This window comes from Acomys russatus, chromosome 6, assembly GCF_903995435.1.
Source record: "Acomys russatus chromosome 6, mAcoRus1.1, whole genome shotgun sequence".
NCBI lineage: Eukaryota > Metazoa > Chordata > Mammalia > Rodentia > Muridae > Acomys > Acomys russatus.
Window position 1 is genome coordinate 69,714,780 of NC_067142.1, and position 26,264 is coordinate 69,741,043.

Sequence of the window (26,264 nt, forward strand, 5' to 3'; positions counted from 1 at the left end):
AGGGCAAGTTCTCTTAGATCCTCATGTTCCAAGATTCTGAAAGATACTGAAAGATATTGAAAGAATAAGCAATTTACATAATGTATAAAGTCATTATGCATATGGCTCTCAGGTTGAACACTGGACATTCTTTTCCCAGGCATTTGGAGCAATTATAGCATAGCCCCCAGGTTCTTCTAACTATAGAATGATGGACTTGATTTATTTTTTTATTTACCTATTTATTTTAGTGTGTGTGTGTGTGTGTGTGTGTATGTGCGCATGCGTGCAGGTGCCTGTGGAGGCCAGAAGAGGGCATCAGAAAAGTTAAAAGCACTTAAAAGACTCCTGACCTGGGTTCTGGGATCCAAACTTAGATGCTAATGATGGAGCAGTAAACACATTTAACCACTGATCCATCTCCCCAGCACTGGAATTGTCTTCTCTAGTTATCAGCAAAGGTGATTTCAAGTTATCCTTTCTGATTTGCATTATTGATGATGATGCATGGAAGCCATTACTTTTTAAATGTTGCTTTAACGTACATTTTAGTGGACTTATGAAATAGTTTATGATCGGAATTTGGGTGATTTGTGACATTTTTTTAAAAAATGGCTTTGGTGTCAGTATTGTAATGTGTTCTGCCTTATATTTGACAAATATTCTTATGTCGCAGCTTCCTATCATATATATGCTGAGAGATGGTTAAAAGATGGGTAGAAGAATTACATATAAGTATTTCAAATCTCCCTTGTGCTGCCCAGAGTCTTAGAATAGATTTAAAGCAGATTCAGTTATTCAAAGGAATGCTACTTTACCTATTAAAGAAATATGGTTTCAAGTAAAACACAGAGCTTATAAATCATGAAAATTGTTACTAGCTTTCTAGTTTGCCTATTTGTGAACGTGGATTCCGTTTGTTAGTCCTAAAATATCATGGGGTATAATTCATAAATAGCACTAGCGTGGCATGCCCTGTCAATTGATGAGTTAACTCTTAATCAGAATTTTCGTTTTTATTAAATTGTTTTGATGGTGAGGAGGCTTCCTCAGGCTGAGACATTTCGGGGTAATAGTCACAGAAAGGAACGCCAAGGCTGGCGCCAAGCAGCACTTGGTGTTTCTGAAGCTGGCAGATGTAGCCCAGTTAAGTCATAGAATGAAATCTGAAAATAATGATATGGTCTTTTCCTTCAGTCAAATATCCAGCTCGGGTTGAGCTAATAATGAGAACCTTATGAACAAAGGAGTCCGCCTGACATCTGTGTCTGTGGTACAGCCAGCGAGAGTTCATTGAAAATTTGCTCGCTTAACATGCAATTCGAACAATAACATGGCGTGAACGTCAGTAGTTGAAGGGTCACACAGAATTATGCATACAGTTTATCCTATTAGGATGAGAAGGGGCTGTTCGAGTCCCTTGGAGGCCTTGCATGCCCATTCTCTAAAACCTTGCCTGCTTTCACATCTGAACGAGGAAGCAGCTGCATCTGTGTGCCCTGCCTCTGATAGGTGTAGGGGTCTCTCCCAGCTCCTACCCTACACTTCACTTCTAGGATATACCCTCCACTGAGAAATCTATAGAAATGTAACCATCATTGAATTTTGGATATGAAAGTGACTACAAAGTTTATCCAGACCTCCAGTGTCATGTTATTGAAGAAAAACTAAGACATCTTAGTGGACCAGTTTTTGGTCAGGTGGCTCACGGATAGAGCAGAGTGGGCGTGAGTGCAAGCCTCTTCGTCAGACAAGGCTGCTCTTCTCCATTGTACATAGAGCTCACCGTGATTGCACTTTTCCTACCGTCAGTGCTGGTGTCTCCGAGGTAAAATATACGGTGCCATTTTAAAGGTTGTCCTAAACTATCAGAGAGGACGTTTTCAGGATGACATCCTCCAGAGCCCTCGTAATGCTAGCTTTCACCTGAAGACCAAGTTAGAAGTTGCGAGATAGATTCCCTTCTTCATCCAGCATTCATAATGTTTGTGTACAGAGGGTTAAACATTTGGGCCTGTCTCGCTTCACTTATATTTACTAGAACTGGTTTTTTTTTTTTTTTTTTTTCCCCTCTTGTCAAAATGCTACGAAAGTCTAGAATTAACTTTGCTTTGTCAGGACTCTACTGTGAACTGCCTTGTCAAAGCGATGAGGGTAAGATTGGCATTCGAGATGTCAAGGCCTAATTATAATCTTTTAAAAATGATTCATTTTATTTTATAGATATGAGTGTTTTGTATGCATGTATGTCCGTGTCCTATGTGCATGCCTGGGGCCTATGGAAGTCAGGAGAGGGAATAAGATCCCTTGGAAATAGAGGTAGAATATAATGAACCAACTCCATTTGGTTGAAATTGAACCCAGGTTCTCTGCAAGAACAATTGTTTTTAGCTGCTGAGCCATCTCTCCAGGCCCTAATTATAGTCTTACTACCATCAATCACTGTGTCAAGTTTTGCCCCAAGTAACAGGTGGTACACATGGAACACCCCCCCCCACACACACACAACATGCACACGTTAAAAAAAAAATAAGATCCTTAGATGACAGGTATAAAATTGAAATGCCATTCTGCTACCTGATCAACCCAAAGCAGGCTTTAGAACTATTTCCTCCCACCATACTGATGAATATTAAACAAGTGTTTATTAATCAGCAAGGATAAAACCATATAAAATGCACTTGGTAAGTGTGATGCTGCCTAACTTGTTGTCCTTGTGACCTTTGATGAAATCATTTCCTATAGCTATAAGCACACCATGAAGGGGAAGTCTACGACCTTTTAATCTACACCAGACATTTATAAATCAAAGGCAGCCGGTATGTCTGGATCCTAAGCCTCAGGCAGCATCCTCAAATACTCAGCTTGTAGCTTCTCAGAGAGTTTGACTCTAGAGGAAGGACAAGTAGGTGGAGAAATGGTAAGAGATTTTACCTCATCCATGTAAATCTAGTCCCACCAATAAAAGCCAGTTGTAGACATTTGTATGCAAAGTTTTGTATAATATTTGGGTGTGCTCTATGCTTTGATATTTTAAGCATGAAGCTAGATGGGACTAGATCAACTTTCTGTGTTAGATGCCTCTGTGTGTGGACTTTTCTTAGGGGCTGGGTACCAGTTCCCCAAGACAAGGACCTTCAATGTGAGACTACTGACTGCCTGTAGAGTTGAAGCTTGGACAGACTCATGGTCACCATCACACTCCACAGCCCTCTACAAAGTTTGAGTAGATTGCGCATAACAGAGCAGGGGATGCTATATACATACATACATACAAACATACAAACATACATACATACATACAAACATACATACATACATACAAACATACATACATACATACATACATACATACATACATACATACATATATATATCTCCATAGAACTAGGTTTGGCATCCTGCAGGCAATTAAGTCATAGTTATAAAAGGGAGGATGTAGTTTTCTTTAATGTTTTTTTCCTCATCCAATATTAATTTTGTTGTTAAAGATTTATTCCAGTCTTTCATTGAAATTTTCATGTGTATGCCTGTGCTGGTCTGTACAAAGCTGCATGCATATAAGTGCAGGTACCTTTGGAGGACAAAAGAATGTTTCATGTTTCTCAGAGCTGAAATTACAGTCGTTGTAAGCTGTGACTCAGTGTAAGTTCTAGGCTCTCTGCAAGAACAGTACATACTCTTCGATGCTGAGCCAGCTTTCTAACCCTGATTGTGGTTATTTTCAGTTTTTTAAAAATTTGAGGCCTAAGATTGCTTAAATACTTTACTCTGTGTGTGTGTGTGTGTGTGTGTGTGTAAGATATGTTGTGTTTTTATATGTGTATATATACATATGTGTGTAAATATATTGTGATTATATATATGTGTGTGTGTGTGTGTACGTGGGAAGAGCAGGGGGGAGGGGGCAGAGAGAGAGCGCGTGCATTGGTAGGTTGTATAGATAGATATTTGGGTTACTTGTATAAACAAAGATCTCACTATGTAGCGCAGACTGGCCTTGGGTTTCTAATCTTTCTTTCTCAACCTTAAAACTGCTAGGATTGCACAGGTGTGCTAGTATACCTAGCAATAGTGTGTGTGTGTGTGTGTGTGTGTAAGCATACATGTGGACGTCAGAGGATGACTTTCAGAATTTGATTTGATTGGGAGACTCAAACCCAAGTCATCAGGATTGTGTGGTGGACACTATTACCTCCTGCGACATTTTGCTGGCTTCAATAGTATTTATATTTCAAGAGTATTCTCTTTGTATTCTAATGGTTATATTCTACTGTATATTCTACGAGTACTCTCTTTATTTTCTAATAGTTATATTCTAATAGTATTTATAGTCTAAGGGTATTCTCTTTATGTTCTATTAGTTACACTCTAGTAGTATTTGTATTTTAAGAGTATTGATGACCCCACAATTTCTCTTAGTTATTGATCTTAGGAAAATGAAATTATGAATTATTTTTACATATGAATTACATGAGAAAAAAATGTTTGGGATTGCACTCCCAGATCAGTCTCTTGTCCTGGGTGGAAAAATTCAAGTACTTATAGAAAAACCCATCATGAGTGGTGTGGTTTGCGTGGGAAATCCCGTCCACAGGCTTGTATATTCGAACACTTGGTCTCTTGCTCCAGTACCTGTTTAGTATGGTTGTAGACTCCTCAAGAGGATGAACCTTGGTGGAATTAGTCTCTGCAGACTGAGGTGGGGAGCTGTAATGGTTGGCCCCCACGTCCATTCACTGTCTACTTCCTGAGCGCAGATGCAGTGTACCTAGCCAGCCCCCAGTTTCTGCCACCTTGTCTCTCCTGCCATGCCTGCTTCCATGTGTCCTCTGCAGTGATGAACTAGGTCCCTCTGGGTCTGAAAGCCCTTTCTCCCTCACATTGCGCTTGTCAGGAATTTCATCATCACAATGAGGAAATAACTAAGCCAGTGAGTAAACTTACCAGTGATGGAAAACAAACTCTGAGTCCTTATAAGATGGGTGTGATACACAGAGGACAGCATGTACCAGACCTTTCCCAGGTTTCCAATTGCCCATAGGTCATAGAAGAATGAAATGGTTTACCCTAGTCTAGTCCCTGGGATGTTTGTTTCCAGCTTTTTTAAAAAAACATTTCTAGCATATTTTTAACTTCCTCAGTACTACTACTCCTGTGGATTAAAAAAAAAAATCTCCTTCCAGGTTTCAAGTAACAGTGATTAGAAGAAGAGGTTGTGGGGCCAGGTGCTTGCATTTTGTTGTAGACTTGATGTTTGTGCCAGAGTCACATGCTGAATTCCATTCTCAATGCGATGGTATTTGGAAGTAATGACCTTCAGTAGTTCATAAAGATGTGAGCCCTGTTCCAGAATTCCTGCCCTTCTCAAGAGTAGAGAGACCAGAATGTTCCATGTTCATCTCTGTCTCTCCCCATCTCCCACGCCCTGTTGTGTGACACAGCAAATAAGTACCAGTAAATAACTGTCTACCCACTGTCAGTGATGCTATGCCCATCACAGCATTAGCATGTTCTGTTGTTTGTGTGTTTTGGAGATCAGATCTCATGTTGTACAGTGAGCTTTAAACTTAGTATATATGTAAGGCCATCCCCTCTCCACCTCCCTCCTGAGTACTGGGATTACAGGTGTGCCTTGCCCTGCTGATGTGTGTATGTGTGGTGCCGGGGATGGAACCCAGGGCTTCACTGATGCTTGGGAGAACAAAATGTCAATTGTGCTCCATCCCCAGCCTCTTTCAGGACTTTAGTGTTGGACTTCCTTCCCATTCTCTGGAATTGTGACGAAAGAAATTTCTTTTCTTTAGCAGCCCAAACTGATTGAGATAGATTTCAATTCCATTTCTCCAACTTGGTAATGTTGAGTAAACCTGGGAAAATCAGGTCCTATTCTGATTCTTAGCTTACTCTTTCTTTATCATAAACTGTCCAAGATTTCTTACCTATCGACACATAGCACCTCCCATATTAAACCCTGAGTCAGTCCATTCTTCTGTCCTTCATAAAAAATTATATACGTCCATAGACTTTGAGTAAATGTGTTTGAAACGAAGACCCCAAGCCACCAACAGAAACAGAAATGTGGACTATTCTTTCTTGATTACTCTCAGTAAGTTTTCCTGTAAACTTCTGCTCTGGACCAGAGATTGGAGTAGCATGCAAGGGCATTTCCTTCTTGCAGAGTTTGGGAGTAAGAGCAGCAGGAGAAACTGGGAATTTTAGCTCCAGGGGATCTTGTGTGGATCCTGTCATTTGCATCCTCAGCCAGTGTTGCAGAAATGCTGAATTTAGTAGAGGGTCATCCCCATTTGTGTTTTCTGAATGAAGATAAATATGAGAATTATTTACATCAGTGGCTCTTAGAAGTTGGTCACAGCTGTATCTTTGGACGATGTTTTATCTCTAAGGAGAGCAGTTTGTTTTGGAAACTTGAAAGGCCGAGTGCTCCCATAATTGTGTGGTTTCTTAAACATTGTCTCCATGCTGTGTGAGTCAGCCGCACTTCACATTGCACAGCTCTTGGCCCTGGGTGGCATGTGAAGGGAACAGTCAAAGGGGTTCTGCCTTTGTTGGGAAATGAATCTCAGCGTGGGACGTGAGGAGACTCTCTTAAGTAGTGACACAGACAGAAACTTCCATTTTATTTTTTCCTGGTAATCACTGTGGTTTCAAGTTCTGAGTAAAACACATCAGAATGCTTTCTTAAAAAAAAAAAAAAAAAACTGGACTGGGTTTTTCGGAACCCCTGGAGCTCTGAAGGACTGTTTTTTTATGCTGACCTTTCACATGTGTTTAGGTAACCCACACAGGGAGCAGTTCCTATACCCTGCCATGCTGCCACCGAATCATGTTTTCCATGCAGAAGTTTCTATAAACAAATTGTAGGTTACAAACTCCAGGTCTTTTTCATGCAGATTCTAGTTTCATTTTCAGAGGCAAGGTTTTTTTTTGTTTTGTTTTGTTTGTTTTGTTTTGTTTTTTTCACTTGCCTATTAATTACCCAAAGAAAGTTTATCTATAATCATCTGTTTATTTTTGTATTAATGCTATCAAAAAACTGGATTCAATGTGGGTAATGTTGTGTTTTCCCACTAGGTTTTCCAGTGTCTGGTTGCTTTATGAAGCTGAAGTTTACAAGGCTCTGCTTAGACATTGCTTCATGCCTCCCTCCTCCTTTTTCTAACCTTGAAGTGTTTTTGCTCACATGGGATATAGAATTTTAAGACCTGTTTATTATATTTATTGAGACATTAAAATCACAGTAAATGCTCTTGGATAGTGGAGTGAATGGTTTTCATTGAAATGCAAAGTCAGTTAGAAATAGAAATTTGAGAAGAGGTAGGCTGCGGTGAGCCCTGCGTAACCTTTGCATCAATTGTAGCCTTGTAGTGGATGGAGAGAAAGACATGTGAGATAGTATGGTTTTCTTAAATCCTACTTTCAGAAACCCAAGAGCAGAATATGCTTTAATTTAAAATAAACCTCATTACCTAGAGTTATTTCTTACAAGAAGAAAGGCCTCATACATCATTTTAAGTCACACACGGGGTATTAAGTCAAGGGAAAATAGTTAAGTCTTTTCTTACAGGCTCAGCAGAAAGCCCCAAAGATGATTTTTATTTTTTTACATTTTTACGATACTCAGACAGTTAGACTTCTTGATTATACTTTTATAGGCAGAAGGAACATGAACATGGGGTTTGCTAGGCTGTGAGTCTGTGTTCTTTCTCTTTGCTATGTTTCCTATATGAATTTTGCATCGTGTATATGTGCGCTTATTTTTGCTGTACTGTAGAATTTTTTTGCTCTGGCAGCCTAGGCCCATAGCCCACTGCTGTTTAGGGCACTGATGGCTTCATTGCTTTCTACAGTCATTGAATGGTAGCAGAACGCCCTGGCCCAGGGTGAGCATGTGTGGGGGCAAAGGCAGAGCACAAAGCGAGAGCATATTTGCCACACTAGCTTGACTCTTGAGCTAATATTTATGAGGGAGTGGCTGTTACTAAAACAGTCCTTCTGTATAATTCTTGAGGAAAGGTGGGGTTGGTTGTTATTTTGTGCAATTCAGTTTTTGAGAGCATTACAACAACAACAACAACAACAACAACAACAAAATATGACTAGGCATTCAAGTCATGTTTGTACATCAAAACCAGCTTCTTCGATATTCGCAGCATTTGAACAAGTGCTTCTTCAGCATGACCATGCTTAGGATGCCGGTGGGGCTTCTCAGGTCCACCACCCCAGGATCTGATAGTGCTGGAGGTGAGAGAGGAGAGACTGAAATCTCATTCTGCCTCTTCTTTAGTGATCCACAAGTGCCCTATTCCTAAAAGGTCTAAACATACAGCCTCGGCTATCCCCAAAGCTCAGTGTGCCAACCTTCAGATTAAATGGGTAAGATGGCAGGCACACTGATGTCATGGCGTGGGATCTTCTGGCAGGACTGTGATGGCAGTTTGGCTCATGCTGCTAAGGGCTTTGCATCTTCCTCTCAGTAATATAATGATGCTTTTCAAGTCCTGTTTTTGTGGTTGCTGTTGCTGTTGTTTTGAGACAGGGTTTCTCTGTGTAGCCTTGGCTGTCCTGAGCTCGCTTTGTAGACTAAGCTAGCCTCGAACTCACAGAGATCCGCCTGCCTCTGCCTCCCCGAGTGCTGTGATTACAAGGGTGCACCACCAAGTTTTTGAGACCAAACCCCCAAATACATTTTAAGACTAATTAATTAAGGTGATATTATTGTTGTTTCAATTCTGAGATGGGCCCTAAGCAAGCATTCTACATAATTTAACTTAAATTAATTAAGTTTTAATCAAACTATCATAGGTACACAGCTAAGAGAATAAATGATAGAGAGACTTACCATGAATAATCACAATTCCAAGATCCCTCTGTATGACTTTTGTCGCTGTCTGCTCATGCTTGAGCCATTAGAGAATAACACTACACTCTTCGTGGGAAATTGGAGACCCTACAGTGTTTTTCTAGCCTTGTTAATGATAATGTGGAGGCCTTATGAATTAAGCTGTAAAGATAAGAGGAATGCTGAAGGAAGTCATCTGCAAGGCCCTACACATGATATATATTTTTTTAAATATGGTTTCAAATGTAAAGATGCAGTTTTTGATAATAATTGCGGATACCCACCATTACTGTGTATGCTAGTAGCCACTCTGCAATGTAGGTGATGTACTTCTCTTTATAAAGTTCCAGGCAAATGTGTAGATATGCACAGTATCCCGAATCCGCGAACAGTGAGGCTGTGATACAGACAGGGAGATCTAGATCCTGGGCTACACTCTAGGCTTAGGCTGTCTCTGAAAATCCTCAACTTCGTGATTATATCAGAGTCTTAAGCTGGAAAAACTGCTGCATGGTTGTTCTTCTTCCATAGTTCTTAATTGTAAAGCTGGTGTATTCCACTAAAGGCAACAGTGTATAGGCTCCCAGTGCTGGGTTTGAATGAGCATCAACAGTGTAGATGTGAGAGGATCAGGAAGGAGAAAGACATAGAGCAGAGATCAAGGCACAGAAAGAAAAAAGCTATTAAGCACATTATGTAAAGTGGTCACTTGAAGGGCTGCTTGGAGGATTGGCTCTAAAATCCCATCTATTGTCACAAGCTGCCACACCATCTGTCTGGTTTTGTGGCTTTAGTTATGCTCAGGTGTGATTTGCTATATGTTGAAGCCTCAGAGAGGAAAATATTTGAGTATGCAGACTGCTGTACCAGTTCCTAGGATGAGATACAAAAATTATAAAATCCAAAGGTTAGAGGGGACTGTCTTCTGGATAATCAAGGCTGTTGCACTCATGAACACACAGTAGCTGTGCTTGGCTTTATGAAACCTATAGAAGATATAGCCATGCCAAAACTTACCCTGGATGAGGAGGGGTTCACAAAATACCAGTTATGGCTAGGGAACCTTGGCAGATAGAAGAGAGAGTCACTTTTCTTCAGGGATGTGGTCCCTATTAGATCGTCCATGCCCTGGTGGCTGGCCCTATATTCGTGAACATAAAAACCCCAGTGACTGGACGCAGTGCACTATGAAGACAGAATATGAATTTGGTAGAGGACCGTGGACCACAGGCATCTGGGAAGAGGTGGAGAGGAATTCAGACACTGATGCTATCAAGGTGCATGGTGTAGAGGTATGAAATTTTCAAGTAAGGATTTTTTTTTTTTAAGAGAATGTGTTAGGGGCTTTGGTCATATTAGCAAAATATGTTCAGTTGAACTTTAGAGTATATTAAAATGTTTCATTTTGTTAATGGACTAGCCCTCTTCTAACAAAAGAAGATGTCAACAGTTCATTCATTCCCACTGCCTTTTTTTTCTTTCTTTATTCCAACATTCTATCGCTTCCTCTCCTTCCTTACTGCACAGCATATGATGAGGATGCTCGCCTAATGCTGGGCACCACCATTGTGATGTTCTTTGCAAGTTGGTGGGGTCAGCAAGGATGAATTGGCCCTCTGAGGCCATGAGATAAAGAAATCCTTCATCTGCTGTTTCTTTGAGCATTTGTTAATGTCCTTGCAAAGCAGCTAATAGCCATTTCACAGCTGTTAATGTTATCATAGTTTTATGTGTTTTGGAAAAGTGGACGCAAAGTGCAAGTTATGCGGGTTCAGCTCTGTAGATGGCGAGAGAAGTACCACATTTGTCTAGTCTTACTTCTTAGTTGTGTATTGATAATTCTGAGCCACTTAGGTTTTTTTTTTTATGAGTTCATAACTTGCATTGAACGTATTTCTTAATTTTTTCCTTTCCTCAACGTGTCTCCCAAAATAAAATATAAATGCTGAAAGTTACTGACGGCACCCCTTAGGCGACTATGTAGGTGAATTATGTTGAAAGAAGTTTTTGTCTCTAAAACTTTAATTATTGGGTTTGTAAATTCAAGCTTTTCTGCTTGTAATTTCCTTGAAAGTAGGGTGAATTTATATTGAATTAGACTGAAATATATAAATATTAACAGAGTATAGTTATTTTGTTGTAGGACATATCTTATGTTTCTTGGGCAATATAGATGTTTACTTTTGAAATAAAGTTTAGTACTCTTAGTTTTTAAAAGCCAATGTTAGAAAACAGGAGCAAAAATGTGATCCCAGAGGTAGGGTCCTATTTTCAGGGGAACTCACTCAGCTCACTTTTACAAGAGTGTAAATGTTTACCTAAGCAAGAAGGTGAAGTCTGTTATGCCCAATAAAGGACATTGTGCAGTGCTACTTCACAGAAAACACTCAGCAGACAGTGGGGGTTTTACGCAAAGTCCACTGAGTTGTCTGAAGCAATTTACTCATCCATACACTATGCTTAAAATAAACACTACCTGGGAACTTGCCAGCCTGGTTTTTTCTACCTCTTATTCCACACCCTAGATTTTGTCACTTGCCAAAGTAGATATGTCTTATCTAAACAGTTGAGATAAGCGTGGAGTCAACCCCACTATGGCCAAATCAACAAACCTCTCCAAAAACTGAAACGAAATACAATATCACCAGATTAAACAGTGTACAATGGTAATCATGTTTGCATTTAAAGATTTTATTCGGAGAGGACTGCAGTCTTGGTATCCACTTTTTTTTCTCTCTGCCTAGACAAGAAGGCGACACACTCACTCAAACAAAATGCATTTGTTCTCCAATAATTTAACTTGTACAGTTCTTATAAACAAGGCCTATAGGGGTGTGCAGCCCAGCAACTTAATCAGAAACGTACGTCCTTACCCTAGTGTAAGCACGTTTGCTTGGCACATACCTGTGTTGGGTTGTGTATCACATTGATTTCTTTCTTCCCGGCTAGAAAGTAGCCTACGTGTAAAACATTTAGGATTCTGGCCTTTTGCTGCCTTTGCAGTGAAAACAAAGCCCCACCATAATAAAATTCCCTAAAAAGAGGAGATGGGTTAAATGAAAGTGAATTTTTAAAATTACTGAATCTACAAAAATGCACTCTTCTTCCTTTTAGAGAACAACTGGGGGAGCTATAGAAGTCTGCAAAGGGAGGGACTTACAAAGCCTTTGAGGGGAGGGGCTCTATAGAGTTTGCAAGGGGAAAGACCCTACCTGCCAACTTTACCACTCTGTCTTCAGGATTAGGTATAGTCTCCAGTTCAGATTTTGAACTCTGAATATTTGTTTTAGGAATGAATGCTTGGTGTTTTCGGAAAGCTATGCTGCCTCCTTTGTGGATGACTGCAACTATTTTGTAATAATCATAACTTTTGCCAATCTTGAAAAGGATGTTTCCGGAATAACTGTCAATGATCCTTTAAGGATATGATCTCTTTTTACATTCAGTGATGTCATCTGCAGTTCTTTTATATAGTAATGAAAGGTCATTGCAGCCTTATCATTTTGAGGAGGAACCTTTCAGATGTTATCAATGATGATGCATTTCTGACCGGGGATCTTTTTGTACACTGCCCCCTCACTTAAAACTTGCCCATTTTCCCCATCATTCTCCACATGCAAAACAGAGTCCAGTTGGTTTTAGCATGCTGCCATTTTAAATGGAAAGGAGAAATATGCACTCTTATTTTTTAACATATATTTTGTCTTACAGGAACAAATATATCTACGTTGGTACGTAGTGTTTCTATATGCTATGATATATAAGCATTTTAAGGAGTATTTAAACTGACCCTACAAAGTAATAAGTTTCATATTGGTATTTTCATGCATTCTTTGTTTTTTGTCAATCTCACCCCTTCTAGCTGCATCTTCCCTCCAGTGGGTCCCTTCTTTCATACCAGCCCTTTTGTTTTTGAATACCTACTCTGGCAGACTACTGTATATGATAGAGCTGTTATCTCTACTATTAATAGCAGCATGGCCATCTATGGACCTATTTCTCTTATTAAAAAGGTGAGGCCTAAATAGCCTACACATCTCTGTGTGAGACTCAGGGCTGATTAGTCATAGACTCATGTTTTAAATCCAAATCTCTGTGAATTTCAGAGCATAGCTGTAAGTCTCAAATAATTTGGGGATTAAAAATATATTATTGAACACAAATTGAGGACTTGAATGAGAAAAACATTATTGTTGTTGTTGTTGTTGTTATTATTATTATTATTATTATTATTATTATTATTATTATTATGGTTTTTTCAAAACAGGGTTTCTCTGTATAGTCTTGGCTGTCCTGGACTCACTCTGTAGACCAGGCTGGTCTGGGACTCACAGCGATCCACCTGTGTCTGCCTCCCAAGTGCTGGGATTGAAGGTGTGCACCACCAAGCCCAGTGAGAAAAACATTAAGATACAAGTATGAGGGACAGAGTGCTGTTCTTTTATGTGTAATTCAAAAACAAGGGCATCAATTTATCCTTCATTTAACATAGATAGGCTTAACACCGTTAAAATATACCTGAAATATCCACAATCCTATATGTGTGAGTGTATGTAAAGACAGCTAAGTCAAGCATCTGGTAAGACTCTAACAGGGTGGCTGAAGGCATAATGTCTCCCCAGAAAGACTGAGAACTTACCTTATAGTCAAATCTACATGCATATACTTCCTGTATTTTGCCTACGTCTTTATTTTTCTCTGCACACTCTGTGTGTGTGTGTGGGGTGTGTGGATGTGTGGGTGTATATGTTGTAAGTGAGCATTCACATGTGTGGACATGTTTGCAAAGGTCAGATGTCAGCATCCGGCATCTTCCTCACTCACTTCTCTACCTTGCCTTATTTATTTATTTTTGGTTTTTTGAGACAGGGTTTCTCTGTGTAGCCTTGTTTGTCCTGGACTCACTTGGTAGACCAGGCTGGCCTCAAACTCACAGGGATCTACCAACCTCTGCCTCCCAAGTGCTGAGTTGAAGGCATAGGCCAGATCTTTCACTTCTGGCAGAGACAGACACTCTGGGAAAGAATGAGAGGTGCTGGGGAACAAGCTGAATCTTTAATAATCAATAAAAGGTCTTCATGTTATTACTTGGGAAGCTGGCGCTCTGAAGAAAGTCCCCTTTTAGAGTCTTTATGTGCTGCTGTAGGAAGTGTAAACTAGTCCAGCCACTATGTGAATCCATAGACACTTCAAAAGCCTAACAGTGGATCTGTCATGTGACCCAGCTACCATATTTCAGAGATATTTGTATATCAATGTTTATTGCAGTACACTTTCAAAGTAGCCAAGTAATGGAACTCATAAAGGTGTCCAAAACTGATGCCTGTACATGGCCACAGTAAAGAATGAAATTGTGTAATTTCAGGAAGAGGGGTATATCTGGAAGCAGTCCTGTTGAGTAAATCATGCCAGTTTCAGAAAGGATAAATATTGTATGTTCTCATCTCATTTATTTTGCCTCATATATTCATTGTATATAGCTATGGAAGACCATGTGTGTATGTGAGGAAACTCCAGGGAAGCAATGAGGAGAGGGGCAATAAAAGGGGCAAGAGAGGAGTAAGAGGGAAAATATGCTTAACATACTATATATACTTGAATGAAAAAATGTTAATTAAATTAACAAGCACATTGATATATAGCCTGTGTGTTCCTAGTCTCTTCATGACTTTAATCATAAAGGAATGTTGGCTCTTTTCAAAGGCCTTTTCTGCATCTCATGAGATGACTATATGGTTTCTGATTTTTATTCTATTTATGTGGTGGATTATGTGTGTTGATTTATGTATGTTCAACAATTTCTGCATCTCTGGGAAAAAGCCAGATCATGATGGAAAGCCATTTGGTAATTGAATTTATTTGCAAGTATTTCACTCTTTTTTTTTTTTTTTTTTTTCCATCTTTGTTCATCAGAGATGTTGGCCTGTAATGTTCTTTCTTTATCTTGTTTTCAGATGGGGTGTTATTTTTGCAAATAAAATTTGGAAAAATATTGCTTTTATATCATTGATCTTATAAGTCTATTTAAATTATTATTTAAATTTGGTAGGTCATATATATCTAGATACTCATTCATTTCTTTTAGATTTTTCAGATTGATGGAATATAGAATTTTAAAACATGACATTATGAGTCTCTGAATTTCTTCAGTGCCTGTTGTATTGTCTCCTCTTTCATCTTTAATTTTGTTGATTTGGACCATTTCTACTTCTTATGGTTAATTTAGCAAATTGTTTATCAAACTTTATAATTTTAAAATTAATAATTATAGGAAATGATGGATATAGTCAAAAGACAACTGTGTCCTTTGAGTTTTACTTGAATATTAACAATTTTATTAGATTTTGAGGGCAAAATATTACACTAAATTGATTATTAATATTTTTTGTAGTTTTCTCACAAGTTCCTTACTATGTCACTAAAGAAATATTGATTAATGAATTACAAAATTGCTCAGCTTGGATTCATTTAGATTTTTCTTAAACTAAATTATAAAACTAAAGGAGAGAATTCTATACACGAATTAGTTATCTTTTTTCTGTTTTAATATAAGCTTCATGTATTTTGTTATATATTACCTCAACAAATAATATGAATTAATCTCTTAATTTTAGTAATTTGTGCTGTTTGGTGTAATCTAATAATAAGGAGATTTGCCTGAATATCTGAGTCTTGGATTTATATAGGAACACTAATTTTTAAATTGAGACAGGGGATTATTATTAGAGTGGAAATATCATATTCTACTTAGTACAACATTTGTTGGTGAATTTGGGCTTTGTTCCCAGAAATGTTAAATTACCTTGCTTAGATTTCCCATCCATTCTATGCTTCCATGTCCACTTTTTCCTCCTAATTCTTTCTTGGGATTCTTGCCAGTATCAACTAGTAAATGTGTACTTTAAGCTTTGAGGGGAAGAGATGTAGTAAGTTGCTTCAGTTATCAAAATAAATATATCAAAATTGTGATTATCCACACTGTGCTTTCTCTCCTGGAAATCTTTAATCCCGGGAGAACTTCTTCAGTGGCTCCTTGGCACAAATTCCTCATGACAATTTTGCTTTGTTTCGCTCTAATATGTCCATGGGAAGTAGGTTGGTTTTAGTGAACTTTTAATGAATCTGCCTGACTCAAAATACAATGCAATATTCTACACACTGCCCCCCCTCAAAAAATTCAAAGAACACATTTTTGGGTTTTGATAACCTCTTCTTTCTGTGATCCTCTCAATATCAACCCCAAACAAGCCTTCACCAGATGTTTTGGGTAAGTTGGCTTGCATCAGCAGTTACTGGCATAAAACTAGACCATTGTTGATTTAAGGGATGACTTGCTTACATTTCTAGTAGTATACAAATTTTTTCCAAATGTATTTAATTGATAATCATTTATATCTTTTCTCCAACATTTCATCTATACTCATGGGTTGTAGCATTACTTTCCTAGATAGGATTACTATTGCTATGCTAAAACATAACAACCAAAAGGATGTTAAGGAGGCTTACTCATGTACACCACAGCCTGTCACTAAAAGAAGTCAGGACACCGTGTCAACAAAGTCTGGAACCTGGAGGCAACAGTTGATGCAGGGGCCATGAAGAGGTGCTGTTTACTGATTTGCTCCTCATGGCTTGCTCAGCCTGTTTTCCTATAGAACTCAGGACCACCAGCCCAGGAATAACGCCACCCACAGTAGGATGGACCCTCTCCCGTCAATCACTAACTTAAAAAAATGCCCTACAGACTTGCCTACAGCTTGATCTTACTGATTCCCTTTCTTAAGGTCTTAATGACTTAAAACTAGCCAGCACAGAGAGCAAGTGAAACATCTTAAAATCTGACACCTGAACCACTGCAATTTCTGAGAAGTGGTCTTTGGAGTGGGGCAAATGTACATACTAAAGTTAAAGCGAATGTACACTCCAACTGCTGGTCATGAATATTTTACATGACATGGCTAAATATCATTTCACAGCTGCCTTATGGTAATTTGCATCTGTTTCTTTGCCTTTTTTTTCCATAGCTGTTGTGAACTTGGACAACTCTGTGGTTGACCTGGAGACCCTTCAAGCTCTCTATGAGAACGTGAGTAGAAGCAGTTCTTTCTGTGATCTGCTCAGTACACGTGTGTGTTCACATGTGAGCTGGCTGCTTTAATGTCCTCTGAGGAAACTCAATCTGCATGCCGTGAACTTAGTAGGTAGGGTTTTATATTTTCATAATGCTTTCTAGGAACATATTGGGCACATGTGTGGTTTCAAGATTTTCAAGGCTGACTGGAAAGATGTTGCCTATGAAGTTACTCATATTTCTCCTTCTGAAATAATAGCAGTGCTTGTGTGGGCCCTGACCTCAGCCAAGCGTTGCTCTGTACAACTTACAGATTTTGAATATTTGCTAGTTCTCAGCCTATCAAAGTAAACTGATTTTACAATGTGTTAATATTTAATGCAGGACAAATTGAGACATGCGGACCCTGTGCCTAGCCTCTTTTTTTTTTTTTTTAATAAAAATTATTTGCACGGCTTTATAATTTTTACTTCTGCCAGACAAAGTACCCTACCTCACCTTCACTCTGCTGGCTTTCAGAAACTGTTAATTTAAATATATATTCATAAACTCCAAAGTGATGCCATGATGTATTAATGTGGAAAAGTCTAATTAATATGCCCATTAAGTAAGATCCTTAGCATCTGTACTGAGAAATTTAATCTCATAGCAATTTTGTAGCCTAAGTGTATTGACCACACTTTGAAATGCGTTCATCCCTCCATATTAACCAAGCAATTGTATCATTCACTTATTCTCACCTCATTGCTCCCAGCCTCACTATGGGGAACCGCTACTTACACTCTGTTTCTCTAAGCGTAAACATGTTAGCTTCCACATATCAGTACAAACACTTGGTGTTTAGTTTTTTATGCATGGTTTATTTCACTTAGCATAATACTTTCAATATATTGCACCAAATAACAATTTTCTTTCTTTCTAAGGATCAAAAATATTGATTGTGTGTGTGTGTGTGTGTGTGTGCGCATGTGCACACTGGTTATCATTTTATTCATTTATCTGTTAGACATAGCATGATGCTGTTAATTTGGATATTATGAACAGTGGTGTAGTGACCATGGGAGCGCAGATATATGTCTCCTAAACATACTGGCATCAAATCTTTTTAGTCAGACTATAGAAGCAAGAGTCATAGTTCATGTGGTAACTTTACACTTAGATTTTGAGGAAGATCCATGCAGTTTACCATTATGGCAGTCCTAATTCACACCCATCACAAACAGTATTTGGTATTCACTGACCTTCCTCCCGCCCTCCCTCCCGCCCTCCCTCCCTCCCTCCCTCCCTTCCTTCCTTCTTTCCTCCCTCCCTCCCTCCCTCCCTCCCTTCCTTTTCCTCCTCCTCCTCCTCCCTCCCTCCTCCTCCTCCTTTTTTGGTTTTCTGAGTCAGGGTTTCTCTGTGTAATATCTCTGGCTGTCTTGGAACTCTCTTTGTAGACTAGTCATGCCTTGAACTCACATAGATCCACCTGCCTCTGCCTCCTGAGTTGCTGGGATTAAAGGCCTGCACCACCAGGCCCTGGCTCTCTTCTTTTTATATGTTGCAATTATGGAAGATGTGAGAGGCCATTACATTATGGATTCAGTTTATATTTCTCTAATTATTAGTGACACTGAATAAATGCCTACTGGGTAATTCTTTGTCTTAAACATTTATTGGGGAGTTCTGGTGGCACACAGAGGAAGGGGAGGCAGGCTCTCTGATAGGCTGTGTCATATGGTGGGGGAGGAGATCCCCTTCTGTCAGAGGTCTAGGGGAGGGCAAAAGGGCAGAAGAGGGACAGAGGGTGAGAACAGAAATATACAAGCAAGGGGATAACATTCAGGATGTAATCAAGATAAATTGTAATCAATTAAAATTTTAAAAAGAACTATTTACTGAGATCATTGATCCAGTTCTGAACTGGATGTTTGGTTTTGTTTTGTTTAGCTGCTTGAATTTCTTCTGTATTTTGAATGTATACTCTACCAGACATAGACATTACTTGCTAATATGTATCACTTCATGATTAGTGTTAATAATCACTAGTAGTTTTGCATGGTTAACTTTCATACTGTTAATAATCATTGGGGATGCCCTGTGTTCTGCTTAAAACTATTAGTTATACCATCAAATTCTGTGCTTGTGGTGCTTCGTGCTAGTTATTAGTATCCTAAAGAAGTTCATCTTTAAAAAACACTTTTGATAACTCTTGTAAGACCTGGGTCTAGTGTTGATCTCCGTCTTGAGCTTGCGTTTGTCAGAGTGTTCTGGTTGACTTGTTTACCATTGTAGTAGGGTTGTTTATGTTGTAGCTGGTTTGTTTAGTGTTATAGTTGGATTCTTTGTTTGTTTAGTTGGTTTGGTTTGTTGCTAGTGCTGTTTAGTTTGCTGAGACTAGGTGCCACTCAGTAGCCCTGACTGACTTTGATCCCCCGGAGATCCACCCACCTCTGCCTCCCAAGTGAGTACTAGGAGTAAGGGAAAGCATCTCCACACATGTAGTTTTCATATCTCCTCCATTTCTAAAAGACGGCTTTCTGGGACAAAGTATTAAAATATTATCAGATGACTCCTCCTCCTCCTCCTCTTCCTCCTCCTCCTTCTCTTCTTCTTCTCACCAATTTAAAAATTTCATCTTACAACAGGGTTTCTCCTGAAGGCTCTACTAAGAGTCATAGTGAGACCTTTGTTTCTTTCAGCTTTATTGTTTGTTTTATATCTACACATTTACTCGTGTGTGTGTGTGTGTGTGTGTGTGTGTGTGTGTGTGTGTTTGTGTGTTTGTGCGTGTACACTCATGCATGACTCTGCTTGTGTGTGGAGGTCAGAGCACATGTTCCTGGACTAAGTTCTTTTTTTCTACGCTGTGAGTTCTGAGGATGGAACTCAGATCATCATGCTTGGTAGCAAGTGCCTTTGACCCCTGAGCCATTTCGTCACCCCTTGTACATTTCTAATCTCTTGCTACTCTAAGCTTTTCCCTTTTGCTTTGTTTTTGCTTTGATATCCTTTGTCTTAGTTCTTGGTGAGCTCCTCTTTGGCTTGGGTTTGGCTGGAGGTCTCTGACCCTCTTATACCTGGATATTGGCTTCTTTGCCCAGATGCACCATAATTTCAGGAAATAAGCTTTCTTGCCCTCTTTAATTTACTTCCTCTTAAATTCTTAGTATGCATTGGTTAGTGTACACTTGATGGTGTCCTTTAACTCCTATGGATTTCTTCATTCTTTTTCTCTTTCTCTTTTGTTCCAAATTGAAATAAGAACTGATTGTTCAGCGAAGACCTTGTTTTTGGAGTAGCCTGTGGCAATCTTCATCTGTTGGACTTCCTTCAGAAGTCTAACTCTTGGTCCTGTGTCCGAAGTTTTATTTTCTTTGTGTCTATATATTCTTGGAGTTTGTTTGATTTTAAGGAAACCAACTAAATATTTGTGTCCTTTTATAGGTTTCCTTTTTTTTTCTAGAGGGGTCCATTGCTAAAGCGTTTTAATTACTTTTAAAGGCATCTTGTTTTCATATGTTCTGGCTGTGCACATTTTCTGATTTCCCTATTTAGCTCATTATTGTAGACAGTCTACCTGGAAATGAGTCTAGGCAGGCTCAACTTGATTGATTACTGTGCTCTTTGCTTTTGTTTTTCCCCCCCCTCAGAGTTCTGGCTGGACAGCTGTTCAATCTCTACAACACTACGGTCACTTCTGGTTGGGCCAGGAGACAGGGCATAGTCCCCAGCCAGATGGTACCACTGTTCTAGTTCAGCAGCTCAGTAGTATTAATTGATAGGCCTGGGTTAAAAAAAAAAAATTCTTCGTGTGTAACTAAGTAGAAGTATGTTATACCCGAGTTGTCGGATAGGGACGTCTATGAACACGTAAAATTCATGTCACTTTCATTGTGACATAGTCACAATAAAGTCACCAATCATATTTAAAGAGTTTCTACTCTTCTATTTATCACTGTTTCCCCGTTGAGACGCTCCCTTTCTTCTTGCTTGGATTCCTCTTTACACTTCGCCTAATGAAGCAGGTCATCATTTTTGGATACAGACCCTTCCGTTCGCGAACTTTCTTAATAATTATTTTTTATCTTAGCGTGTTTGCATCTCATCCTTGTCTCTAGAGACCATCCTTTTACTGGATAGAGAATTGTGAACTAGCAATTTATTTCAGCATAGTAGAAACCTACAGTTGTCTCTTTCTCCATTGCTTCTGGTGAGGAGCCTACCATGACTGCTGTACTGTGAGCGAAGTTGTCTCCTTCTCCGGGTTGGTATTACAGTTACTTCTGCATCTTGCCTTAATTGGGCTCATTACAGTGTAGCTGGCATTGCTTTCATTGCACATACTCTCAATGGAGTTAATGGCTTCTGATTCTGTGTGTTTTCATGTTTAAGAATTTCCATCCTTTACTATTTAACCAGCTACTGTTTTCTAAGTGCCCTCCTTCTCCTTTGTAAGTCTTACATGAAACAGTTGAAATATTTTGCACAAGTTCCTGAGAATATGTTCATAATTTAGTTTTCAGTATGGTTTTTTTTTCTGTTCATCATATTGGACAATTTACTGATTTTTTTTTTTTTTTTTTTTTTTTTTTTTTGGTCATCTTTGTTCATCTCTTTAAACCTTTCAGCAAAAAAGGGGTGATTTCTCATTCATTATTTTATCAATTTTTACTCAGTTTTCAATAATTAAAATTTTAAACACCACATATTTTTAAAATTTGATAACTTTTACTTCAAATTTAATGAACTATGGTTAAGCAATGGACACAGAGACACTTTTAAAAGATAACCCCAGCTCGGCATGGTGGTGCATGCCTTTAATCCCAGCACTTGGGGAGAGGCAGAGGCAGGTGGATGGATCTCTGAGTTAGAGACCAGCCTATTATACAAAGTGAATCTAGGACAGCTAAGATTACACAGAAAAGCCCTGGTTTTTTTTTGTTTTTGTTTTTTTGTTTTTTTGTTTTTTTTTAAGATAACTCTATGATCCATCAAGAAATTTCTGCTTCATAGTGAAACTCGGTCTGCATAAAAGGGAAAGAAAAATGTAGTGGCTGGAACTTATAAAAATGTTTACATTTTAAAGACATCTCCAAAGGGAAATTGGTAGACAATATAGAGACAGTTTAAAGAGAAATAAACGCGTCTGTCCAATAAACATTTGGAAAACCTCTACTCTTAATAGTCAATGGGCAAAATAAAGTAAGACATCAGTGAGATAAGTTCTCTTCAATCAAGAAGTCTGATGGCTTTTCAAAACTAAGAAAAACAAATGTGGAGAAGTCAAAAGCAAGCACACTTTAAATACTTTATTGTACAACCCTCATGAAAGCAATTTGGCACAATCTGATGGAATCGAAGATGCACCGAATGTGCAAGCCTGGAATTCTCCCCTTCATGCTACAGTCTCAGCCGACTGCCAGCCACCACACACATTTATATAAGTTCAGCACATGGGGCCACTCATATGTGTCTGCTATCTGAATGCAACTCCGAGACAAATTGACCTAGACCAGAGGAATTTTAAAGTCAAATTTAAAGCCATTAAACTTCAGAACAGTTTGTTTCACGTGAGAAAAGCCGCCTGCCCCCTCTTCTTGCTTCCCTTTGTTTCATTTGAATCTAAATATAAATACAATGAACATAAACCCAAGCTCATATTATCATTGTGCAACTAATGTGGAATAATATTTTCCATATGAAGCAATGTGTGTTGCCCTTGTTATTCTTACGATGACTCGAGAAAACCAGAAAACCAAGTAGAAAGAGGAAAATATTGTCTTTGCCGTTCCTGGAAAGTAGCTGAGCCTTTTGGGTGCAATTTGCTGCGCTTCTCCCCTTCGCATTGTCTTTGTCTTATTCACCCGAGAGGGGCTGGGAACGGGAGTTGGTGTGGCTGTGGTGCTCGTATCTGCAACGTAGTCTGTTTCTCTGTCGTTTATAACGTCTCTTCCATCTCATCCTGTAGCATTCTCCTTGAACTGATCAATGTTAAAGGGGAGCTTCCCACTAGCGAACTCCCACAGCTTTTACTTGACCGTATCTTAATTTCTCTTTCACTTTGGGGGGGACGGATTGGCTGTGTCTGAGGTTCCTGGATGGTTATTTAGCGCTCGCTCTCTCTTGAATGGATTGGCCGGCCGCTTCTTCACCTCTCATTTACGTGACGTGTTAGTGAGCTTCCCGTGAGTCCTTGAGCGTCACATGTTGCTTCTCTTCTCCACTGGTGAGGCTCACTGCTAAAGTTTGATTATGAGGTGTCTTGTGTGGGTCTCTTTGTTTTACCTTATCATGATAACCAGACATCTGAAAGGGTGGGGAATGTTGGGTACCAACTTGCTTGGATTTAGGACCACCATGGAAACAACCTCTGAGCATACCTTTTGAGGAGTCTCTATATTAGGTTGACTGACGTGGGAAGGCCCACAGTGAATATGAGAAGTACTCTTCCAGGGCCGATGATCCTGGACATCACAAGAAGGAGAGGGCAAGAGGAGCACTTGCACGCGTCATTTTCTGGCTCCTGACGATGGACACCATGCCCATCAGTCACCTCAAACTTCTACAGCTGTGACTTTGCCTCGGTGACGAATGGTACACTGAGGCAAAATAAACTTTCTCTTCCTTTTGTTAGATATTTTGTCCCATCCACAAGTAAATAACCAGTAAATGTGGTAACTAGACAGAGTACCAACTGTTAGGTTATATGACACACACACACACACACACACACACACACACACACACACACACACACGTATGGATATGAAAGAAAAAGGGTTGAGGAAAAAGAGATCAATATGAATTTTTAGAAAATTTGAACCTGCCTATTAGCAGAGAAAATAACAAAAATGGAATTGGGGTTTTAAAGAAAGGTGTTAGGTGTGAGGGTGCCATTTAAAAACAAATATGAGAAAGAAAAAAAGAAAAGGACTATTTTTTTTTCTCATTGCTTAAAGTGAATTTCCCATGTGAGATCTGGAATCAGGAGCAGTGTCCATCACGCCCCTGGAGACATGGCACCATTACCCCCGTCTTTATCAACGTTCTCTCTTATGATAGAGCAAGGAGGTGCTGGCCAGGGGGGGAGCGAGTAGGTAGGCAGACTGCAGGAGGTAGTTAGGAGGTCATGTCCTCTTTTGTCTCTTCAAGTGTCATTATTACTAGGCTAGCCTTATATGGAGTTGAACTTCTTGGATGTTTATATTTAGAAATTTCCTGATATTTGGCCAAGGTTCAGCCACTGTTTTTCAGTTCCTCTCTCTGCTCCTTTCTTCCTGGGTTCAAGCATAGAGTGTTTTTGGCTCTTTGCATCCCACAGATTTTATAAGGTCCTTTCAAGTTTCTTTTATTACTATTATTATTTTATTTAATCACTCTACAGCTAGATTCTAGCCCCCTGCCCTTCTCCTGTAGTCCAGCCCTCATACCCCGTTCCAAATCAGGTAACAGAGTCATAGCTGCCTCTTACTCCCATTGTTAGGGATACCCAGATGATGGCTGTGTTCTACATCTGTTACTTATGTGTAGGAATCTCCGTCCGGACCTTGCAAGCTCTTTGGTTGGTGGTATAGTCTCTGTGAGCTCTCATGGGCCCAGGTTAGTTTATTCTGTAGGTCCTCTTGTGTCCTTGACCACTCAATCTTTTCTCCTACTCTTCCACAAAATTCCCCGAGCTCGGCCTATTATTTGGCTGGAGGTGGATGGGGGTGGTAGCTCTGCATCTGTTTCCATCAGTTGCAGGATGAAGCCTCTCAGATGACAGTTGTGCTAGGCTCCTGTCTGCAATCAGAGCAGAATATCCTTAATAGAGTCAGAGTTGGCTCCCTCCCATGCGGTGGGTCTCAAGTTGGGCTAGTCATTTGGTTGCCATTCCTTTTTAGGTTTCTTAAGTATTTTTTTTTCTATTCCTCAAACCTGTTACTGTCTATATTCCTAATCCCAAGTTTGGAATCTTTCTTCTGTCTATTCAAATCTGTCTTTGAATACCCCTAGTGGAAGGTTCCTCTTAGTTACAAGACTTTCCAGCACCACAATTTCCTTTTCATTCCTCTTATTATTTTCTTTCTCTTTATAGATGCTATCATTTTGACTCTGCGTCATTTTTCTTAACATTTTCCATTGAGTGCTTAAAAATTATTTTCATGCTATGTAATAACTGACCACCTTCTGTCTTTGAATAGCCACTGTTTCCTCCTTCTTGAAAAATCCATTTAATTATTTTTATTTAGAATCTGATAATGCGTCAATGCATTCACCGTTTTTTGTCGCTGCTTTTGTTTACTTTGGGATGTGTTGTCTTGGGGCTAATTATCAGACTGTGGTGGATTTAAGCTTATTTCTAAGCTCACAGCCTTATTCTGGCAATGTGTGACCATTTTCTGACTCTTTCCCCAGTGTCTGCACTTGCTTTTATGTGCTGGCTCCCAAAAGCTGAAAATAAGAAAGGAGCTATATGGAAACAAATCATGGTCATTTAAAGCACTTGGAATTGACTTCAGCCAGTCAGGGAGGGGATGCTATGCGGGAGGTGCAGTGATGGCACCCCTTTTCTGTGAACCTGCATGCTCCACCGTAAGATGCAGCGAGCAATCCACAGAACGCTGGTGTCTGAAGCACTGCATCGCTTTCTTTGTTTTGTAAGTTGCGTGACCAGATTCACCAAACTGAAAGCCCAGTGCTTCCCCAGTTGCAAACTTGAAACAGACCCCAGAGACCCAAAGAGGTTGCACCAAGGAGATTCTGTTGTGACTGGTTTTGTCTAGGTGACAGATCTAATTTCTGATGTGCTTCATACTATGTTGTATTTCCAGAACCCCACCTTGAAGTGTTGAAATTTAAAATAAAATATTCAGTTGAAGTAAATATATTTTATCATATTAGCCTTTATATAATGAAGCGTATTTCTAACTAGTGTTTCAAATCCCTTGTCTATTATTTAAGTTTCTATTCCTTGGCTTGGGGTTGACATCTGCTGGTTGTATTTTCCCCTGAGAGTAGATCTCATTTTCCTGTGCCTTTGGTATATTGGAAATTTTAGGTAATACTTACGCATGTATTTCATTATCCTCTGCACGAAATATAACACTTAAATGAAATCAGTGCTTTCTTCTTTTTTTTTTTTTTTCATGAAAAAGAAATTTGATTTGCTTTTAAATATCTGCGGTCTAGGATTAATTTTCAGCAGCAGACTCAGTGAAGCCCTATTGTGTTTGTAGCCCATATAGAAAAACACACTGCCTCACTGAGAAACAATTGAAGGTGAAAATAAAACACAGTGGCTGAGCACATGGCTGAGTGGATAAATCTATTTGCTATGTAAATGTGAGTACAGAGTTTCCCCAGAACCTGTGTAAATGTAGGGTGGGC

General features: G+C 39.3%; 1 protein-coding gene across 1 annotated transcript in view; it reads left to right on the top strand.

Moving 5' to 3' along the window:
* Fmn2 (formin 2) overlaps positions 1–26,264 on the top strand; it is a 302,083-nt gene that overhangs the window by 133,257 nt on the left and 142,562 nt on the right. The window contains exon 8 of the mRNA XM_051147935.1: positions 16,867–16,928. Within this exon, the coding sequence (XP_051003892.1) occupies positions 16,867–16,928 (62 nt within the window). The remainder of the gene's footprint in view (positions 1–16,866; positions 16,929–26,264) is intronic.